Below are 19,696 nucleotides of genomic sequence, written 5' to 3'. Positions count from 1 at the left end.
ACAGAGTTCTGTGTGTCTCCCTTTAGGTATCCCGATCTCTCTCTCAGACTGCCATGGAGCCAGGCCCTGAAGGTGAGTGTCTTCATGCCTCTTTTTTGGGGAGCCACTTTGGGTTTCATTCCCAGATGAGAGGCCTCAGAGTTCCCTAAGATCTGTCCATCACCTAAAAAGCCCATTCAGCATTTTTAATGGTATATTGGATAAAGGCACTAATAGTATATTTGTCAAATTTGCATATAACACCAAGCTGAGAAGGACAGCAAACATAGTCGAAATACCAAAAGATTTCAAGAGGCTAGAATGATGGGTTTATTCTAATAAAATGGAATTTAATAAAGAAAAATTTAAAATCCTATACGTGGATTTTAAAAAATCAACTAGAAGAAAACTAAAAAAAAAATCAAAGATGTCAAGACTTGGCTAATAATAGCTAACATACACACACAGAGCTATTGCTAAATGTTTAACAACTGGCTTCCAGAAAAGAATTCTCAGAACACACTTTTAAATTTAATCTGCATTATTAACATGAGCGCAATCACTTTCCTAAGCCTAGACAATCAACAAAACAATCAATCATGCCCTGATTTGTAGCATTTGCCTACTTCCAAGTTATAAATGCTCACACTGAAAATTTAACAACCAGCTCTCTCAAGCCAGTTTAAGATGGCTCCAGCACACCACAAGCACTATATGACCCCCACACATGGCACTATTTAAAGTTACAAAATGTTTTCTTCACAACAATCTCACGAGGCAAATAGTTGACTATTATTATTTTCATTTTAAAGATGATGAATAAACCAAGGCTTAGAGAGGTGACTTATCCAAGGTCACACCCCCTAGTAGTAAGTAAGAGTCAGAGTTTGAACTCAGATCTCTAGGATGGCAGGTATAATTCTCTTTCTACCACCCAAAACAACAGTTTCCATGGGGGAATTGGAGGGTAGGTAGGCTCTGGGGTTATTAGTGGACCTATAAGCTCAGCGTGAGTCAACAGAGCAGCAGGGTCTGAAGCCAAAAATGTTCATGTCATCTTAGGTTGCATTAATTGAGGCTTAGATCCAGAATGAGAGAGGCAAGTGTTCTCCTGGTCTTTTGTCCTGGTCTCTCTGGCATTTCTCCTGGTTAGACTATACCTAGCATACTGTATTAATCCTGGGCATCCCATTTATGGAAGGGCAACAGCAAACTAGAGGATAAACCCAAAGAGCAGGATGGGGAAAAGGGCTGGAGACTGTGCCATACAAGGGCTGATCAGAGGAGCTGGAGACATTATCCCAGAAAAGACGTTAAGGGAAAATGAGTGCTGTTTCCAAACACTTAAAGAACTGTTCTATATAACAGGGATCAGACTTATTTTGCTGGGCTCCAAAGGGTGAAACTAGAAGCAATATGGGAGGTTGCAGGAAGGTTAGAAGGAAAAAAAAAACCAACTTCCTAACGATTGGAGCTGTCCAAAGTGAACTAGGTCCTCCCAGGAGAAAATGAGCTCACCATTGCTGAAAGTCCTTAAGCAGAGGCTGATGACTATTTACTTGTCAAGCATGTTTTAAAGGGATTTTTTTTTTGGTGAGGTATTCTGGGTTAAGTGACTTGCTCAGGGTCACACATCTAGTGAGTATTATGTGTCTGAGGTCAGATTTGAACTCACATCCTCCACAGCCAGTGCTCTGTCCCCTGCACCACCTAGCTTGCCCCCTTATTTAGGCACAGCTTGGGCTAGATGCCTTCTGAAGCCCTTTCCCAAGATTCTGTGGAAGGCAGAAGCAGATATCATGAACCTGACTCACCCTTTAGGTCTTCCCTTTTTCTGCTCCTAGGCAAGGAAGATCTTGAAAAACGAGCCTCCCTACCTGTTATGCCAGCGGTCTCCATGCCTGATCCCTCTACCTCAAGGATCCCCAAGGAGTTGGGGGTAGAGGCAGCCACAACTTCCCAAGCGCCAAAGAAAGAGGAGGTGTCCACAGCAGATACTATCGAGGTCAATGGTCCATGCCCAGCACCGGTCTCTGGGGAGCAGGAGCTGACCCAGAATCAGGTGGACACAGCAGAAGACAGGGGTCCAGGTGCTGGGGATGGGGTGGACGGCTCTAGGGGAACAGTCCTGGGACCAGGCATAGTAAAGGTGGAGTGGGATGGGCTGAGGTTCCTAGAGGAAAGTGCCAGGGAGGCCCCCACATGTACAGAAAGGGGGAAGGTAAAAGAACGGGAGGTTGAAGAGATAGTCTTAGAGGTGATAGGGGACCACCAGGTAACAGGAGACCCAGAGCTTCCTGAATGGATGACCAAGGACAGGAGAGTCCAGGAGGTGGAGGAAATGGTTCTGGAGGCAATGAAGAACCGGTCAATGATGCAAGCCCCAGAACTTCCCGAGTGGGTGACCAAAGACAGGGGTATTGTTGAGGTTGTATGGGAGGGACTGGGGGGAACTAATGGCAGTGACATGGGGGACTCAGAGGGAATAGCTAGAGAGGAAGCAGCATCAGGCAGCCCTGCTAGCTCAGAGCTAAAGTCCAAAGAGCAGGGCCCTGGGGGGAGTCCTGAGTTGGGAGACCAAGGAGAGGGCTCCTTCATCTGGGTGGAAAGGGTACTCATCACTGAAGACTGGGAGGAGGTACTAGTCGAGGAATCAGAAGGAACCACCAAGGAATCAAAAGAAGGTGAGGCAGGGGAAAGCTTGCAGTTGGGGGGAGAGGAGGAAGGGGAGAAAGAACAGCTGGGAGCAGAGAAAGGAGGGGAAGAAAAGCATTTGGAGACAGAGAAGCTGGAGTTAGAAGGTGAGACTGAGGAAGTCTTTCAGAAGGATGGAGGGAGAGAAGTACATGTAGGAGCAGAGGAAGGAAAAGAGGATGAGGAACAGCTGGGAGTAGAAAAGGAAGGAGAGGGAAAAGAACAGGGGGAGGCAGAGGAGGAAGCAGGGGGAGAGAAACAGCTGGAGGAAGAGGAGGAAGCAGGGGAAGACAAACAGCTTGGAGGAGAAGAGGAAGAAGAGGGAGAACAGCTGAGGTCGAAGGAGGAAGAGGAAAAGGAGGGGGAAGGAGAGGTAGAAAAGGAAATGCCAGCAGAGAAGGATCCCGGAGGAGAGAAGGGGACCGACTCTGAGGAGACAGAGGAGCAGAAACAGGAGATGAAGCAAATTACCCAGCCTGAGGCAGGACCAGAACCACTGGCTGAAGAGGCCACATCAGCCCCGGGTGAGCCCCAGGCTCCAGCCCCATCCCTGGAGCAGCTCCCGGCCCCTGAATCGGGACCCCCAGAATGCCAGCCCCTGCTGCAGCCAGCCACTCGCATCGTGAACCCCGCCAGCCGCCCAGTGCCCACCTATGCACCTGCCCAACGGGCTGAGCCCCCACCTGACAGCGAGCAGGCCAGTGGCTCCAAGCAGACATGTCAGTGCTGTATAATGATGTGAGCCATCCCTCCAGCCAGCTGAGAGACCTTGTGGAAGCAGGGAGGAGCCTGGGGTGTGAGGCTTCCCCCTCCCATCCTGACCCTGACCCAGTCAATCTCACAGCTACCTCGCCCTCCCTTCCACCCTGGGCACAGCCACGGGGTGGGGGTGGGGCCACTGCCCAGCGCAGCCGGGATTCAACACAGGGCCTAGGCACCGGCCACCACACCCTCAGCACAGGCAGGACTCTGGAGGCCCTGCTGCCCTTTCGGCTCTCACCCACTGCCTCAGTGATCCTGGCCTTTCTCCTTTTCCTCTCCCAGCCCCATGCCCCCAGTGATGCCTTAATACTTGAAAATAAAAAGGAGAACAGAATGACATGGAGAACTCTGGATTTGAGATCAAGAATCTGGGTTCAGATTCCAGCTCTATGACTCACCACTATCTGTGGTACCCTCTCTGGCTCTCAGATTTTTCATCTATAAAATGAAAAGGGTGAACTGAAGGACCACTGAGATTGCCTTCCAGCAATCACGGTGACATCACAGCACAGAAGCCTCTGCTACTCGCTAGTCACTCGGGTCTCAGTTTCCTCATTTGTGAAAGGAAGTGAGTAGACTAGGCTATCTCCAAGGTCCCTTCTGGGTCTGAATCCTTGGATCTGTTATCAAGGTACGTGATGAGAGTGGAAGGCCTTCTCCGCCTCTACTTGGGAGACCGAGCTAGGAATAATACTAAACAAATAGCTATCATTTCTATAGCACTTTTAGGTTTGTGAAGCACTTTACAGGCATGATCTCATCTGATTCTCATAACCCCATGAGGTAGGTGTTATTCTTATCCTTATTTTACCAGTGAGAAAACTGAGGCTGAGGGAGATGGACTGAGTGACTCGCCCATAGTTAGCACAGCTAGGAAGGGGCTTAGAAAGGATTCGAACTCAGACTTTCCTGACTTCAAGTCCACCCTGTCACCTGGTGCCCTGGGACCTGGGAGGCTCCAGGGTGTTCCTTCTCCCTGACCAACACCTCTTGAGACCTTAATTTTCCTCAATTCAATTCCAAACCCACTTACGGAGCATCCATGTGGGGTGCAAAGAGCATTGGATTTAGAATCAAAAGAACTAGGTTTAAATCTCACCCCAGTCACTACTTGGATGGCCTTAGTCATGTCACTTAACTTCTATGCTAGGCCTCAGTTTCTTCATCTGTAAAATGAAAGGGTTGGACTGGAAGGTTTCTGAGGTTCCTTCCAGCTCTCAACCTCTGATATTCTCTGTTCTGAAGTACCTCTTATTCTGGGTTACACCCGGAGAAGAGGCAAGAACAGAGAAGTCCCAGACCTTACCCTTAGGGATTTTGTAGCCCAGTTTAAGATAAGACAGATACAGGGGTAGCTAGAATCCAAGGCCAATGGAACATATAATCTGTGTTAGTGAGAGTGGTACAAATGGAGTCTAGGGAGAGCAAAGGAGGAAAGGGGTCAGGTCTGCAGGGAAGACTTCCTGGAGGAAGTGCCATCTGAGCTGAGTCTGAAAGAATGGTTTAGAGTTCAGGGGAGAAAGGCAGAATGAACCGAGGGAACCAAAACCTAGAGAAATGGTGAGAAGGTGTGTTTCAGATATGAACGGTGAGCTGTACGTAGGCTGTCGGGCACTGGAGAGGACAGAGTGGGTCTGTGGGAGGTAAAGCTAGAGAGCCGGGACAAAACAGTAGGACCTTGAATGCCAGGAAGAAAGGTTTAGACTTGGTCCTATAGGCAGTGGGGAGGTCACTCAAGATTTGGGGGAAGGGGAGAGACTTGACTGAATCCCCTGCTCATATATGTGGGTAGGATGAACGAGGAGTGTAAGGCAAAAGAGAGAGCATTGGGTTTAGTGTCAGGGAGCTCAGGTGTTAGCTGAGTTCTCCTTCTGCTCCTGATGAGCTGTGCATCCTTGAGGGAGGGACTTCTCTTTCTGCACTTCTGCCTCCTACTCTGTATGAGGAGGGGAGTTGGACTATTTTACCTCTGAGGATCCTTCTAGCCCTAAACTCTCTGGCCCACTGTAGGACATCATGTGCTCTTCTCCACACGTCCACAGAATGATCCGAGGAACACAGCAGGATTTTCCCATGGCTCTCCTCCCAGAGCAGAAAGGAACTGGGTGGGGTGGGGTAGGGGACAAGAATTGAATCCCAGGCCTTATTCTAACTTGCTGTATGGCTTTGGGCAAATCTTCTCCCATTCTCATCCTTGCCCCCTTAGTCTCCATTGCTGTAAGACAGGACATGGAGCAGACAAAGCAACTTCTAAGCCCCTTCCAGGTTTGGTCTTCTGTGGTTTTGAGACTTAGTGCCCCCCAAATCAGGGCAATGCCTTGATCCTGGGCTTGGCTCCTCTACATCATGGATCCACCCTCTCGACAGAGTTTCATTGTCCAGGACTCCTCAGGTGGAGGTCTGTGATCTGGGCAGGGTCAGAAGGCCCAGCTCTTCAGGTGTGGGCAGGAAGTGTTTCTCATATCCAGAGTCAAGTGGGATGGGAGCCTCTGGAGGCTGGGGGGTTGGGGACATTGGAGTCTCTACTTCTTCCACGTCTAGGAAAAGGGCGTCCTTGGGAGGTGGAGCCTGGGGAAGCTCCTAGGGAAAATCATTGAAGAGGGAGGCATTAGTTCCTTCCTCCCCCACCAACTGGCCATTCCTCCCCTTTCCCATTGGGGCTCAATGTATGACAGACAGGGGGAGCTTGGTAGTTCAGAGAGGGGGAATTCAAATTCAAAGTTTATGGACTAGGAAGCCAGGCTCTCTCCTCTACTCACCTCTCCCCAAGGCTGCATGCTCTTGCTATTGGAGGGATCAGGGATCCTTTCAGAGACCCAATGGGGCAGAAACTTTTGACAGAGGCAGCTGACTCAGGCCAGGGAAAGAAGGTCAATGACACAGTTAAGGTGGTGACATGAAGGCACCTGAGCTCTCCACCCCAGGATACACTGTCCTCTAAGAAATCCAGAATTTCTCTGCCCCAGGGGCCCCATGGTACAAGCCACACTTTTTTTCCCCTCCCCTCTGGGAGTCCTGACCAGGACCTAGGCATCCAGTACCCTCACCACTTGGAGAACACCAAACCCAGGCAGCAACTCATCAATAACAAAACGCAGAACAGCAGAACATTCCACAGTATTTTCGACTCTTTCCAATTCTTCTCTAGGAGCAGAAGAAGGCAAGGATCAGATGTCAGGGCCCAGGGAAATGTGCTACCTAGCAGGTTCCCCTAAACCACCCTGCCCCCCCAACACACACACACACATACATACACACACACACACACACACACATACTTACCAAAAAGATCAGGGAAATAGGCTTCTTCTTTCTAATGCTTGCTAATAATGGCCTATCCCCACCCTCACCTCCAGTTATCTCCAAGGCCCCTAACATCCTGACTCCCCAGCAAAGCCAGGCATTCTAGCATCCAACAGCTGGTCCTTTTAAACCCAAAACCTCTGTTAAGAGCTAGGATTTACCATTCACCATCATCACCTGTCAGTACAATTATCCCTTCTACATCACGATTTTTCCCATCATGGTTTTGATATATCACAGGTCAGCATAAGAAATTAAAATTTTTTGTGAGTTTTGCAAAGGCCACAGATGACACAGAAAAAGTTTAGAAACTCAGAAACACATGTGTATAGTATTGTATAAGATAGCCTACGACCAAATATTCAATCCAAATTTTACAGTAAGGTACTGTAAACACCCCATAAAAGAAAAAGAAAAAAATTCAGACTTCCAGGAGGGCCAAAAAAAATTTTACCTGGATTTTCCAGATTACTGGGGCATTGCGCCCCTAACCCTTATGATGTGGAAGGTATAACTGTCATTCCCAAAGCCACCACCCCTTCCTTCTCCCAACAGGACCTGGGCCTCCTGTCTCCAGCATACGCACCAGGGAGGAAGAGTTGGAGGAGCTGGCCAGGCTGACCCAGGCCAGCAACAGTGGATGCTGTCACCCACATCTTATAGTATCCTCCAGGCAGGTCCCATAGGGTCACATTTAGGGTATCCGCGCTCACTAGAGGGACAGAGAAGATGTGGACAGAGTTGTCAGTGAGAGGAAGGTAGAGTGAAGGGGACTGATAAGGGTAAGATGGGTTCATTCTAGGGAGGCTTCCTGGAGGAAGCAGGCTCTGGGCCAGGTTCAGAAGCAGTGTGGAGCAATGGAAAGACCTCTATGCCAGGTGCCAGGAAACCTGGGTTTTAGTCCTGTTTCTGCACGAACTCACAGAGTGGCCTCGTGCTAATCCCTGCCCCTTTTCTGGGCTTCTGAGTTTCCTCATCTGTAAAACGAAAGAATTGGACTATAATCTCTCAAGCCCCACCTGGGTCTAATTCCTATGCTCCTGGACTCCTGTGCTTACTTGTGTGACCCTAGGCAAATTCTTTCCTTTTCATGGGCCTCAGTTTCCTTATCTGTAAAATGAGATGATATAGGTACCCTCTGAGGACCTTTCCAGAATTCTGTGATTCTGTGAGCAACATTGTAATAGGTAAGGAGAAGTCCCTGGGTGGCAGGTTCCAGAATTAGCCACAGTGGATTGGCCAGTGAGAGTTCACAAAGACTTCCTAGAGAAGGTGGAATATGAGGCTGGATTAGGGGCCAACATAGGGGGATGGAGAAGAAGAGGGTAGAGAGTTACCATTCAGAAGGGTGAGGGCTCCAGAGTCTGGCTGCACATACAGGGTATAGTGTGTGAAGTGTCCCCCACGTCGTCCTCTGGGGAGCTCAGCCCATGCTACAGTCAGTGCCCCACTGGCAGCATTCGGAATTTGCCACAGAACTGGCCCTTCTGGTGGTGCTGGGAAGAGTAAACATCAGAGGCTTTGCTTTGCTTTGCAACCCCTTCCCTAGGACCCGCATGCCACCACCCCTCCTCCTATGCCCCATCCCTATTCCTTTACCTATTTCCTGACTGTACCCCCAGACTGGAGTCGCAAAGGCCAGACCCTTCAGAGAGACACTACTCACGGTCACTCGGTATGGAACTCCTTTCTTGAAGTTTCCTTGGAAGAGAGGGAGGGGGCATGGGTCCAGAAAAACCATAGGGAAAGTCCACTCTACCCTTCTCTACCCCATCCCTCTGCCTGCTTCCCCCTGCCTATCACATCTTCTATTCTTCATCCCTTTTGCCTATGAGCCCCTCCTTTCCAGGGCTTCCCAGAACCATCTAATCTCACAGTTGTAGAGAACCTTGGAAGACATTGAGAACACTCCCACCTCTGACTAAGCCCATATCTCCTGCAACATCCTCTCAAAATGGTCAGTCATCAGGCCTAGAAATGGAAGACCCATTGCCCCCTGACACAGCCCACTCTGCTTTTGGACCACTCTCACCAGGAGGAAGTTTTCCTTAATATTAAGCCTACATCTGCAATCTCCACCAACCACCATGAAAGCCCTTTGAATGTGTAAAACTAGCTATTAGTCATTAAACTACTACTGCCCCCTTTACAAGTCTTCTCTTCTCCAAGCTCGGCATTCCCAAACTGATCTTATGATTTGATCCTGAGTCCTCTCACCATCCTGGTTGAACTCCTCGGGACATGCTGGATCCTGTCAAATGTCCTTCCTAAAATATGGGGTCCAGAACTGAACACAGTATTGGAAATGAGGTCTGAGTAGAGCAGAAGATAGTGGGATTATCACCCCTTTATTCTGGGCCCAGTGACACTCAATGCAGAGTCACTCTTTTGTACTGTATGACTGATTCCTTTTGAGTTTGCAGTTCACTGTGGACACTGGCTCTTTTTTTTTTAACCACTCCTAACTCATGTTTTCACCATGACACAATTCTTTCCTGTCCATCTGTCTATCAGTCTGTAGAACCCTTCAGCAGCTTGGAGGGAGGACTGAGGCATCCCTTCAGCCTGATTGGTTCCTTAATTCACCTCTCAGCAGTGTGCTGTGACTCCCATTTGGCAGACGGGTCCAGTTGAGCTCCTGGAGAGATGTCTCTTCTTTGGTCCACTCCACTATAAACTCCTGGTGTTCCTGTGGCTCTGGTACCCATGTGACCAACATCCCCTGATTTCCCATGCTGTTTACTTGGACCCTCTTAGGAGCAGAACCTGGGGACAGGTGTGAACCAGGAGGCTTGGTGCCCCAGCTACCAACACAGTAGGGGAGTCAGGGCCTAGTCCACCTCTTCCCCGGCCCCTCCATTTCATTTCTGCTTCTTCAACTCTCGTCCATTGAGTCCCTCATTGATATCTACTATTTCTGCATGGCCTTTCCCCCCAAATGACAGAATCTCAGAGATGGAAGACATGTCTACATTCATCTGTTTCAAACTACATCTTAACATATCTTGACAATATCCCTCATTGGTCAGTAGGTAGAACACTTCCAGTGATGGGGAACTCATTTCTTCCAGAAGCAATGCACCCCTACTCTGGGATAGTTAGGACCACCCAGAGCCAGGATGGCCTCACCATCCCTCCCTGATACTTCCTGGAGGAAGCTCACAGTGCCTTACCTGAACAGGCCAGGGTTAGGTTGGATGGATGCCCCTGGCCAGTAATATTGAAGGCCACTACTGATACCCACTCTGTGTCTTTGGGAAGGATGGTACTGCAGCAGGGTTTGACCATAAGGTGAAGGTCTCCACCTCGTACCTGGAACACCACCTTATAGCTCAGCCCCAACCCAGGCATGAGGTCCTAAGCCAGGAAGAGAAGGGATTAATGTGTCATGAGGGGGATCAGCATTCATTCAATGTCCATTAATAAAGTGTCTGCTGTATATGAAGGCCTGTGCTGAGTGCTAAGCCACTTTGGAAGGACGGGATTCAAAGTCTAGCTTAGATTGCTGGACTTGGAGTCAGGAGGCCTGAGCTCAGGTCTTGATTCTGCCATTAATGCTGGACCACCCTCGGCTGGTCACCCCCCACCCCCACCTTGGTTTACTCATCTGCAATGAGGAAATAATATATCTTGTACCACCTTCCTTGCAGGGTTGTTAGAAGAAGAAGGCTTTTAAAATCCATTAATATACTAAGACAAGAGTTCCTACCCTCCCCAGCCCATAGTCTAGGAAAAGGACATTCCCTTATATTAGAATATTTGAACCCTTTAAGGTTGACAAGTATCAAAGGACATCGAGGACCAGGATGGGGAACAGTCTCTCTCAAAGTCACATAGCTACTCAGCGGCCAGAATAAATGACTTGAACTCAGGTCCCTGACCATCAAGTCCATCACACTTTCAATTATATTATGCTGCCCCAGTTGGGACTCAGGAAACTAAGTCCAAGTTCTCTCTTTCTCAGACTCTGTGGATCTATCTTCCCCTTCCCATCCCATCTCCCATGCCTAAGCTATAGCTCCCTCTGGCCTGGGGCCCAGGCACACCCTCAAGGAACACCCCCAGACCCCAGGTCACCTTCCATAGCAAAACATAGGACTCTTCTTGAGGATGTGGGTCACTGCAAGGCAACCCAAAGACCCACACGTCCACCTGGCCGGTTGGGGCTAAACAGAAGCACAAGGATAGAGAAGGGTGGAGTGAGAAACTCTTCCAGGTGCTAAGAAGGGGAGGGGAGATGGTGGAGACATATGAGCACCCAGGACTTGGGTCTCCCAGCCCTAAGAGAGGAAAGGACTTACCAGCTGGGAGGCTTTGGAATTTCAGGGTGGGGCTCCAGTCACTCCAAAAGCCCATATTGTTTTGCAGTTGGGAGCGGGAGGATACCTCATAAACCGTGGCTGGCTTTAAGCCCTGAAGCTCCAGAAAGGATGAGGTTGATAAATCTCTAGGCTCTGCCTGAGGGAGAGATGAGGAGAGGTAATAACCCCCATGGGTGAGAAATAGCTCCCATAGGTCCTGTAATAACCTCTATGGATCTATAGAATAATATACTATATAATAATATAATATTCTATAATACAATACATAGAATAATATCCAATAGGCCTGTATTATTACATGTAATTACTCTCATGGGTCACACAATACCTGCCATGGGCCATATAATAATCTCAGTGGGCCCACTTAACATATGATTATCCCATGGGAAGCCTTATGAAGTGATACAGAATGAAGACAGCCTTGTGGTATATGATTGTAATGGAGTACTATTGTGATCCATGAAATGACGAGGGGGAGAATTTCAGAAAAACATGGCAAGACCTATATGAACTGATGCAAAGTGAAGTGAGAAGAACCCGAAGATCATTGTACACAGCAATACCATAATAATGAACAATTGTGAAAGACTTGGTTTACTCTGATCAATACAATGATCCAAGATATCTCCAAAGGACTTATGATGAAAAAATCCTCTCCACCTCCAGAGAGAGAGCTGATGAACTCTGAGAACAAGCTGAAGTATAATTTTCTTTTTATTTTTCTTGCTTTTTTTCCCAACATAGCTAACACAGAAATTTGTTTTGCATGATTTCACATGTATAATTGATTTTCATTTTGCTTGCCTTCTCAGTGGGTGGGGGAGGGGGTGGGAGGGAGAGAGAGAATCTGGAACTCAAAATTTAAAGAGAAAAGACTGTTAAAAAATGAGTAAATAATAAAATAAAATATTTTTTTAAAAGAATGAAGACAGCCAAACCAATATAGTAATAATAACTACCACCATTTATGCTGGGCTTTAAGGTTTACAAAGTACTTTAGATAATACCTGGGCAGCTCATGTCATTTTTCTGAAGGATTATCAAAGTGCCTGCCATTTTCAGAAGGGGATGGGGGGGGAGAGAGGATGGGAGAAAATTTTGGAACTCAAAATCTTATAAAGATGAATGCTAAAAATTTGCTTGACCATGTAACTGGGAAAAAAATGAAATACTATTAAACTAATTTCTCGGAAAGTTCTTTATTGACAAAATGAGGGGTTGAATTAGGCAGCTTTTTAGACCCCTCCTAGCTCCAAGTTCTATGCTTCTAGGGTCTTGATTGATTCTTGCCCAACATTATAGGCATCATCATATCTTTATTTTTACAGATACGGAAATTAAGGCTCAGAAAGGTCATCCATGGTCACACAACTAGTAAGTGTCAGAGTGAAGATCTGAACCCAAGTTGCTCTTGACCCCAAGTCCCGTGCTGACCACACAGCCCCTTCCCATGGTTCATAATGATGAAATTAAGGCAATAACAGCAACAAAATCCATGCTAAATAAATCACCAAAATGTTCAAAACAAGGAAGGTGATTTGACTATTATCACATTAAAGGTAATATACACTTCTTTTGTTCTGGGATTAACAGCTGAGACATAACAGAAGGTGTTCAAGTTGGTCATGGGCTCAGGGGCCAGGGTGCTTACCTGATTCCTGGGTAGCCTGAACACCTGCAGGCTGCCAGGCAGGCCCTGAGGTGGCACAGTGGGGCACACTGTGGATAAAACACAGGCCCTGGAATCAAGAGGACCTGAGTTCAAACAGTGTCTCAAACACTCACTAGCTGTGTGACCCGGGGGAAAGTCACTTAACCCATGATAGCCGAGAGACAGAGAGAAAGAGAAAGAGAGAAAGAGAGAAATAACAGAAGTTCCCAAACATATATAGTAATTTATAATCTCTTTTTTATTCTAGTTTTGTTTCTTTTTCTTTTTTTTAAAGACTAAACAGGCTTTATTATGAACTCCAAAGCAAAATTTTAGAAACATAGACTCCAGGGGCAATGAGAATTTAGAAAACACTCTTTTTTTTTAAATAAGAATAAACTCAGTCTCCATAGAAACTGTCAAAAATTGCCAATGCTAACTATACGTCAAGCCATCACAGTGGGGTACTAGGAAGAGTTTTCGATTTGCAGTAATCTCACCTTGGATAAACCTCATTGGCTACAATATCACCACTGTGCAAAGCTTTTGTTCTTACTTATATGCGAGTGGTAACAGCAGAATAGCCAGAGACAAACTGGGCTCAATATGATACATATTGGCTGTGTGACATTGGGCAAGTCCCTTGACCTCTTGGCTCACCAGGCAACTCTCTAAGACTACGAGGTGCTTAGTAGCTGGTGACCTGCATTGATAGAGGGAATTTTCTCACTAGGAGCTCCTGACAACAAGGAAATCACAAGTCTGGAACTTTATCATCTATCAATTTTTAAATCTCTGTTATAAACATACAGTATGTATTTGTTGTTGTTTACTTGTGTCTAACTCTTCATGATCCCATTGGGAGTTTTCTTGGCAAAGATACTAGACTGGTTTGCCATGTCCTATTCTTGCTCATTTTAGAGATGAAGAAACTGAGGTAAACAGGGTGAAGTGACTTGCCCAGGGTCACACAGCTAAGAAGTGTCTGAGGCCAGATTTGAACTCAGGAAGATGAGTCTTCCTGACTCCAGGCCCAGTGTTCTATCACACTGCGCCACCTAGCAACTCCATAATACCTATGTGTGTGTGTACATGTGTGTATATCTATTTATATTTTTATATATTACATATACATATATATATATATATACATTTAAATACTATTTTTCAATGAAAGTTAAAATAAAATGGATTTTTAAATTAATAGTAGCCTTCATGAGCCACATAACAAACCCCACTGGGCTTTGTCATTCCCCACAAGCCATGGAATAACTTCCATGTGCCACGTAAAAATCCCCATGAGGCCCCGTAAGGAGCAGAAGCCCAGAATCTTTGCGGTGGACAGAAACTCAGAGGTGGCCCAGTCCAATCTCTCCCTGAATAAGAATGTCCTCTACCCCATACTAGTTAAGTTCAGCCTTTAATGGTGACCTCACTACCTCCCAAGGCAGTTGGCCACAGAAGCAATAAACATTTATTAAATTCCTAATCTGTGCTAAGTGCTGGGGATACAAAAAAGAGGCAAAAGGCAATCCTTGCCCTCAAGGAGTGCACAATCTAAATGGGGGGTGGGGGAGAGACAACAAGCAAACTCTGTACAGGATAAATAGGAAATGATCCACAGATAGAGTACATACCTCCTACAGGGGATACGCTAGAATCGAGGGATTGGAGAAGGCTTCTTGTAGAAGGTGGGGTTTTGGTTGGGACTTGAAGGAGTTGGAGATGAAGAGGGAGAGCATTCCAGGCAAAGCCTCCTCCACTCTGACTACTGACCTCCCTGGATTTCTTTAAGTCCCAGATAATATCTCTCAGACAGCCAAAGAAAATGTTCAGAGCCAAGAGATGGAGTGTCTTGTTCATGGAGAAGCAAAGAGGCAGAACATCACATCTTTGTCTGCTTCTAGTTGTTGGGAAATTCTTCCTTGTAGTGAACTGAAATCTGCTTCTCCATAACACCCACCCCCCATTTCTCCCAGTTCTAGCCTCTGGGACCGAATGGCTAAAGTCCAATCACTCATCCACATAAGCATACCCCTCACATACTGTAAGAAAACTTTTTTTTCCTCCTAGGTTTCTTGTCTTGTATCTCTGACTGCCCTTACCATCGCCTCCCTTCCATCAACTTTCTCTTACCTTCAATAGCTCTGCACTACTGGCTCCTATGTCACCTACAAGTAATCCTGTGATTTTCCCTTCCTTAGTAAACCTTTGCACGACCCTACCAGTCCCTTCAGGTAATATCCTTTATCTCTCTTCTTTTTCACAGCCAAACTCCTAGAAAAAGCTATCTAGACTCATTGCCTTCACTTCCTTTACTTTTCAATTCTTTCCAATCTATTTTCAGACCTCAACTTTCATTCAAATGAAAGTGATCTCTCCAATGTTAAAGGATGTCTTTAAAACAAAAAAGATTTTTATATTTTTACATCACCTATATTTCCCCCATATCCCTCTTCTTCTCCCCTCCCAGAGAGCCATTCCTTATAACATTTTTTTAAAGGAAGAAGAAAAACAAATCCCTAGCAAAACTAATCAGTATGTTGAAAAGATATGATATGCATTATGACACACCCACGGACCCCTTGCCGCAGCAAAGGAATTCGTGGAAAACTGGCATCAATTCTAGAATGTTTGCACGTGCTCCAAATCCAGAGCAGGGTACTTCCATCATACTTTGCAGAAGCAGGCTGTCCAGCTTCTTCTACTTGGTAATTGTCCCTTATTACACGGATGGAGATATTAGCCACTACTCTTTGGGGCTAGTCATTCAGCCTAACCTAAATCTTCAGAATTATTTTATAATCTAGCCCATCTCTCTCTCCCTATCACAGACATGTGGTCTTGACTATTCTGGGTCTGATCATGTCATCCCCTCCCCTTACTCCACAAACTCCAGTGGCTCTCTATTCCCTCTGGGATCAAACACAAAATGTTCTGTTTGGCATTCAAAGCTCTTCATAACCTAGTCCCCATCTACTTTTCCAGTCTTCTTATACTTTCTGTACTTTTCAATCCAGTAACACTGGCCTCCCAGCTGTTCTATAAACAAGACACTCATCTCTTGGCTCCCAGCATTTTCTTTGGCTTTCCCCCAAGCCTGGAATGTTCTTCCTTCTCCACTCTTGACCTCCCTGGCTTTCTTTAAGTCCCAGATAATATCTCCCAAATAATATCCCATCTTTTACTGGAAGCTTTCCCCAACTCCTCTTAATTCTAATGCCTTCCATCTGTTATTTCCTATTTATCCTGTATATGGCCACTAGATGGCGCAGTGGATAGAGTACTGGGCCTTGAGTCAGGATGACTCATCTTCATGAGTTCAAATCTGGCCTCAGACACTTACTTAGCTGTATGACCTGGGCAAGTCATTTAACCGTGTGTACCTCAGTTTCCTTATCTTGAAAATGAGCTGGAGAAGGAAATGACAAACCACTCCAGTATCTTTACCAAGAAAACCCCACATGGGGTCATGAAGAGTGAGACATGACTGAACAACAACATTTATATAGCTTGCTTTGTATATATTAGTTTGCACATTGTCTCACCTATTAGACTGTAAGCTACTTGAGGTCAGGGACTGCCCTTTGTCTCTTTTTGTATCCCAGCACTTAGCACTGTGCCTGGTACATAGGAGGTGCTTAATAAATGTTTATTGATTAACTGATGGACATAGTCACATGCAGTCATTGGTTAATCCTATCCAGAGCCTGCTTATAATGGAAGTAGCATGGTATGATATAAAGAGAACCCAGAAGATTTGGGTTCAAATTTGGATTCTGCCACTTACTGTTTGTGTGACCTTGGGCAAATCATTTCCCTTCCCTGTGTTTCTTCATCTGCAAAATGGGGCTAATGATAATAGTACCTACCTCCTAGAGCTATTAGGAGGATCATTTGAGTTAACATATGTAAAGTGATTTGCAAACATTAAAGTACCATATAAATACTAATTATGAGCATTATTACTATTATCTGGAAAGTCAAACTCAAGATGGCCTTTGGAAGTTTGGGAGATGTGACTCACATATTGCCATATTGAAGCAGAGATGTCCCGGAAGCGAAGCTGATACTTGAAATTTTCATGGGGAGGCCAGGTCGGGGCAGCCCAAGTCACAGTGACCACTGTGGGGTCATCAGAGAACTCTACTTCATGAGATAGCTCTGGTGGCTCAGGCTTCACTGTGGAAGAGAAAAAAGCAATGTCCCTGTGGGCCCCAGGGTCCCCCAAGCTGCCACTCTCCAGACAGGCACCCCCGCCTCTGGGAGTACCTATGGAATCCAGATACAAGTTTAGTGGCTCCGGGTCTCCAGGCTGGGAAGTGTTGTCCTTTGGGCTCAGCCATACACGGTACTGATCAGAGACAGTGAGATGCTCCCGTTCCACAATGATCCAACTCTGGCCTTTGGGCACTGTGATATTTTGGATCCTGTGAGGGTGGCTGGTGAAGGAGAAAACAGAAAGACTGTAGAGGAGGCAGGGCACAGCAAGCTAGAAGCACTATAGCACTGGACTCCTGTCCTCTCATTTGACAGGAGAGAAGTTATAGGATCATATGCTTAGAGCTAGAAGGGGCCTCAGACAGCTAGGTGGCGCAATGGATAGAGCACTGACCCTGAAGTCAGGAGGATCAGAGTTCAAATCTGGCCTCAGACCAAACACCTGACACTTGCTAGCTAGTGTGACTCTGGGCAAGTCACTTAACCCCAAATGCCTTAAAAAAAAAAAAAAGAAGGGGCCTCTGAGGCAATTCACTTAAACCTCTCCATTTTACAAAGGAGGAAGTTGAGGCCTGAGGAGATTAAATTATTTGCCCAAGATGATATTTAATAAGCTTCAAAGGCAAGATTTGAAGCCAGGTCCTCCCATTCCCCAGCCGGGGCTCTTTCCAATGCACCACATTTCTCTTCATGAAGGGACAGACGGTCACGTGGAGGAGGAAGTATGGTTAGGGGGTGGGACCCAAAAGCGGCCATTTCTGTGGTGCTGTTGGAGGAAGGGATGTGGGGGAGGAGGTAGAAAAGTCACATTTTACTCACTACTTTAAGCTCTGGTAGTAGAAGTTATAAGGAATGCCAGGGTCCAAGCTGCGTTCCCAGGTACAGTTCATGTGCCCCTTGGGTCTCACACAGTAGCACTGGAGTTGATGGAGTGGAGCTGAGGAGGACAGGGATCCCTGGTCAGCATGCTGCCCTGTTCCAGGAAACCCAGAGAGAGCTAGTCACGTTATTCCCTTCCCCCCCCCCCCCCCCCCCCCCCCCGCAAGCCTGAGGCTCCTCATTTCCCCCATGGTCAAGATCAACCTCTGCTGTCTGGCCTTTCCAACCTCGTCTCCTGTCCTGCCCCTCTACTCACTTTCCACTCCCCTCCTCACACTCCAGCCAAACTACTGGCCTCCCTGACCCCCCAGTTACACTCACCACTCTCCTGGCTCATGTTTTCCCCCATGTCTGGAGTATTCTCTCTCTCCCTCTTTTATCTGCTTAATTCCCAGAGTCTTTTAAAGTCCAACTCACAGAATGTCAGACCTGAAAGGGATTATTGGATCCAATCTTCTCATTTCATAAAAGAAGATACTGAAGCCAGAGAGGGCTCAAGTCCAGCAGCTGGTCAGTGGCAGGGATGGGAGGCACCCCAAGTCATCTGTTTTTGAACTCTTTTCTATAGACCTCCCTGACTTCCCATTTCTTCCTGGAAGCCCCTGAATTCTTTGGTTTGACTCAATAATGGCCTTCTTCTGGGTTTACAAGTATTACTTCTTTTCTACCTCTCTGATCATGTAATCATGAAGAGTATAAAGCCTCATAAAGTAGTGTCCTGGTGCTTTGAGATTGGCAAAGCACTTTCCTCATGACTATCCTGTAAGTGAAGCAATGTAAATACTTTCATCCCCATTTTACAGAGGATGAAACTAAGACTGAGAGATAAAACTACTCAGCAATACTAAGTGAAATTTTTACACTGAAGTTCACAAATCACTTTATATACATTCTCTAGTTCATTCTTCCCAACAACCCTGGGAGGTAGGGACTATAGGTATTACCTGTACATTTTAGAGATAAAGAAGAAACTGAAGTTCAGAGAGGTCCAGTGATTTGCCCATGGTCCCCACTGCTAGTGAGGAAGTGTCTGAGCCAGGATTCCAATTCAGGTTTCAACTAAGTCTTGAATTTTTTTTTACACTTGGCATGTGCCCCCTGCACTAGCAGCAATCTCGAAGAACTCAAGGGATATGTTTTATCAGAATTTCCTAGTTTACCCAGGGACCAGCACAAGCTCTGCACAGAGACAGTTTAATAAATATCATTTGAATGACCAGCCTTCCAGCTTCTGCCACACCAGGGGCTGGGGCCTTACTTAGGTGCCCAGAGCTCTCCCAACCCTCCCTCCTCCCTTGCTAAGCTGAGTACATCTCATCCACCAGCTCTCCTACATCCCTTGTGGGGCCCTGAGGAGTTAGCTTCCCAGCCTCTGGGGGGTTGGGGGGGGGATAGAAAGAGAAGGCAAGAAGGATCCCACCCAGCATTTGCCTGAGGCTCAGCAAGAAGGGAGGGGTCTTCCAGGGCCACCGGAGCTGGGTGAACAGCCCAGGGGCATGGAAGATTATAGAGCCGTTAATCACTCACCCTCTGGGACATCCAGAGACCTCACTGGCAAAGTCAGCAACAGCCACAGCATTAGCAGCAGCTTTGGTGGTAGTGGCTGCATCAGGAACAGAGGGAAGCTGGTGCCTGGAGTCCAGTTGAACCCAAGTGCCTCCATGGTGGCCCCTCTCTGGCTCCCTGTGCTCCCTCCAGTTAACCCAGACTTGGGGCAGAAAGTCCCAGATCGTGGGAGGGAGGTGTGCCACAACTGAAGGGCCTATGAAGATGAACGTTTTTCTGAGGGGAACTGAGGCAGAAGGGAAGTGTGCCCCTCAGCTGGGGGGGTGGGGAGAATGGGTGCTGGTCGACCATCCACCCCTACAATGACCTACACACACAC

At 46.8% G+C, this 19,696-nt stretch overlaps 2 protein-coding genes and 1 non-coding gene across 14 annotated transcripts in view; 1 reads left to right on the top strand and 2 right to left on the bottom strand.

The window, feature by feature from the left end:
• Window positions 1–3,769, top strand: part of PALM3 (paralemmin 3) — a 20,636-nt gene extending 16,867 nt beyond the window's left edge. For all 4 annotated transcript variants that reach the window (XM_020995048.2, XM_078153936.1, XM_078153937.1 and 1 more), the window contains 2 exons: window positions 27–72; window positions 1,824–3,769. In XM_020995048.2, the coding sequence (XP_020850707.1) occupies window positions 27–72; window positions 1,824–3,415 (1,638 nt within the window). In that variant the 3' untranslated portion in view covers window positions 3,416–3,769. The remainder of the gene's footprint in view (window positions 1–26; window positions 73–1,823) is intronic.
• The window catches only part of IL27RA (interleukin 27 receptor subunit alpha), a 22,671-nt gene extending 2,975 nt beyond the window's left edge, over window positions 1–19,696 (bottom strand). Inside the window, exons 1-15 of one of the 9 annotated variants that reach the window (XM_020995051.2) lie at window positions 19,339–19,403; window positions 18,133–18,240; window positions 17,752–17,905; window positions 16,984–17,153; window positions 16,739–16,893; window positions 11,040–11,196; window positions 10,816–10,904; window positions 9,912–10,095; window positions 9,325–9,504; window positions 8,338–8,439; window positions 8,076–8,234; window positions 7,325–7,450; window positions 6,483–6,579; window positions 6,195–6,282; window positions 4,142–6,015 (exon numbers count right to left, since the gene is read on the bottom strand). In XM_020995051.2, the coding sequence (XP_020850710.1) occupies window positions 5,824–6,015; window positions 6,195–6,282; window positions 6,483–6,579; window positions 7,325–7,450; window positions 8,076–8,234; window positions 8,338–8,439; window positions 9,325–9,504; window positions 9,912–10,095; window positions 10,816–10,904; window positions 11,040–11,196; window positions 16,739–16,893; window positions 16,984–17,153; window positions 17,752–17,905; window positions 18,133–18,160 (1,881 nt within the window). In that variant the 5' untranslated portion in view covers window positions 18,161–18,240; window positions 19,339–19,403 and the 3' untranslated portion in view covers window positions 4,142–5,823. Of the gene's footprint in view, window positions 1–4,141; window positions 6,016–6,194; window positions 6,283–6,482; window positions 6,580–7,324; window positions 7,451–8,075; window positions 8,235–8,337; window positions 8,440–9,324; window positions 9,505–9,911; window positions 10,096–10,815; window positions 11,197–16,738; window positions 16,894–16,983; window positions 17,154–17,751; window positions 17,906–18,132; window positions 18,241–19,338 lie in introns of those variants that run through there. The other 8 variants (XM_020995052.2, XM_020995049.2, XM_020995050.2 and 5 more) reach the window with 8 other exon arrangements.
• On the bottom strand, window positions 13,116–13,256 carry LOC144457376 (U4 spliceosomal RNA). The gene has a single exon (XR_013486678.1). It is a non-coding gene; the product is annotated as a U4 spliceosomal RNA (small nuclear RNA).

The sequence above is a fragment of the Phascolarctos cinereus genome, unplaced genomic scaffold (assembly GCF_003287225.1).
Source record: "Phascolarctos cinereus isolate Bilbo 61053 unplaced genomic scaffold, phaCin_HiC Scaffold_4;HRSCAF=312, whole genome shotgun sequence".
NCBI lineage: Eukaryota > Metazoa > Chordata > Mammalia > Diprotodontia > Phascolarctidae > Phascolarctos > Phascolarctos cinereus.
The sequence above is the reverse complement of the archived record's forward strand: the minus strand, read 5'-3'. Positions and strand labels throughout refer to the sequence as shown.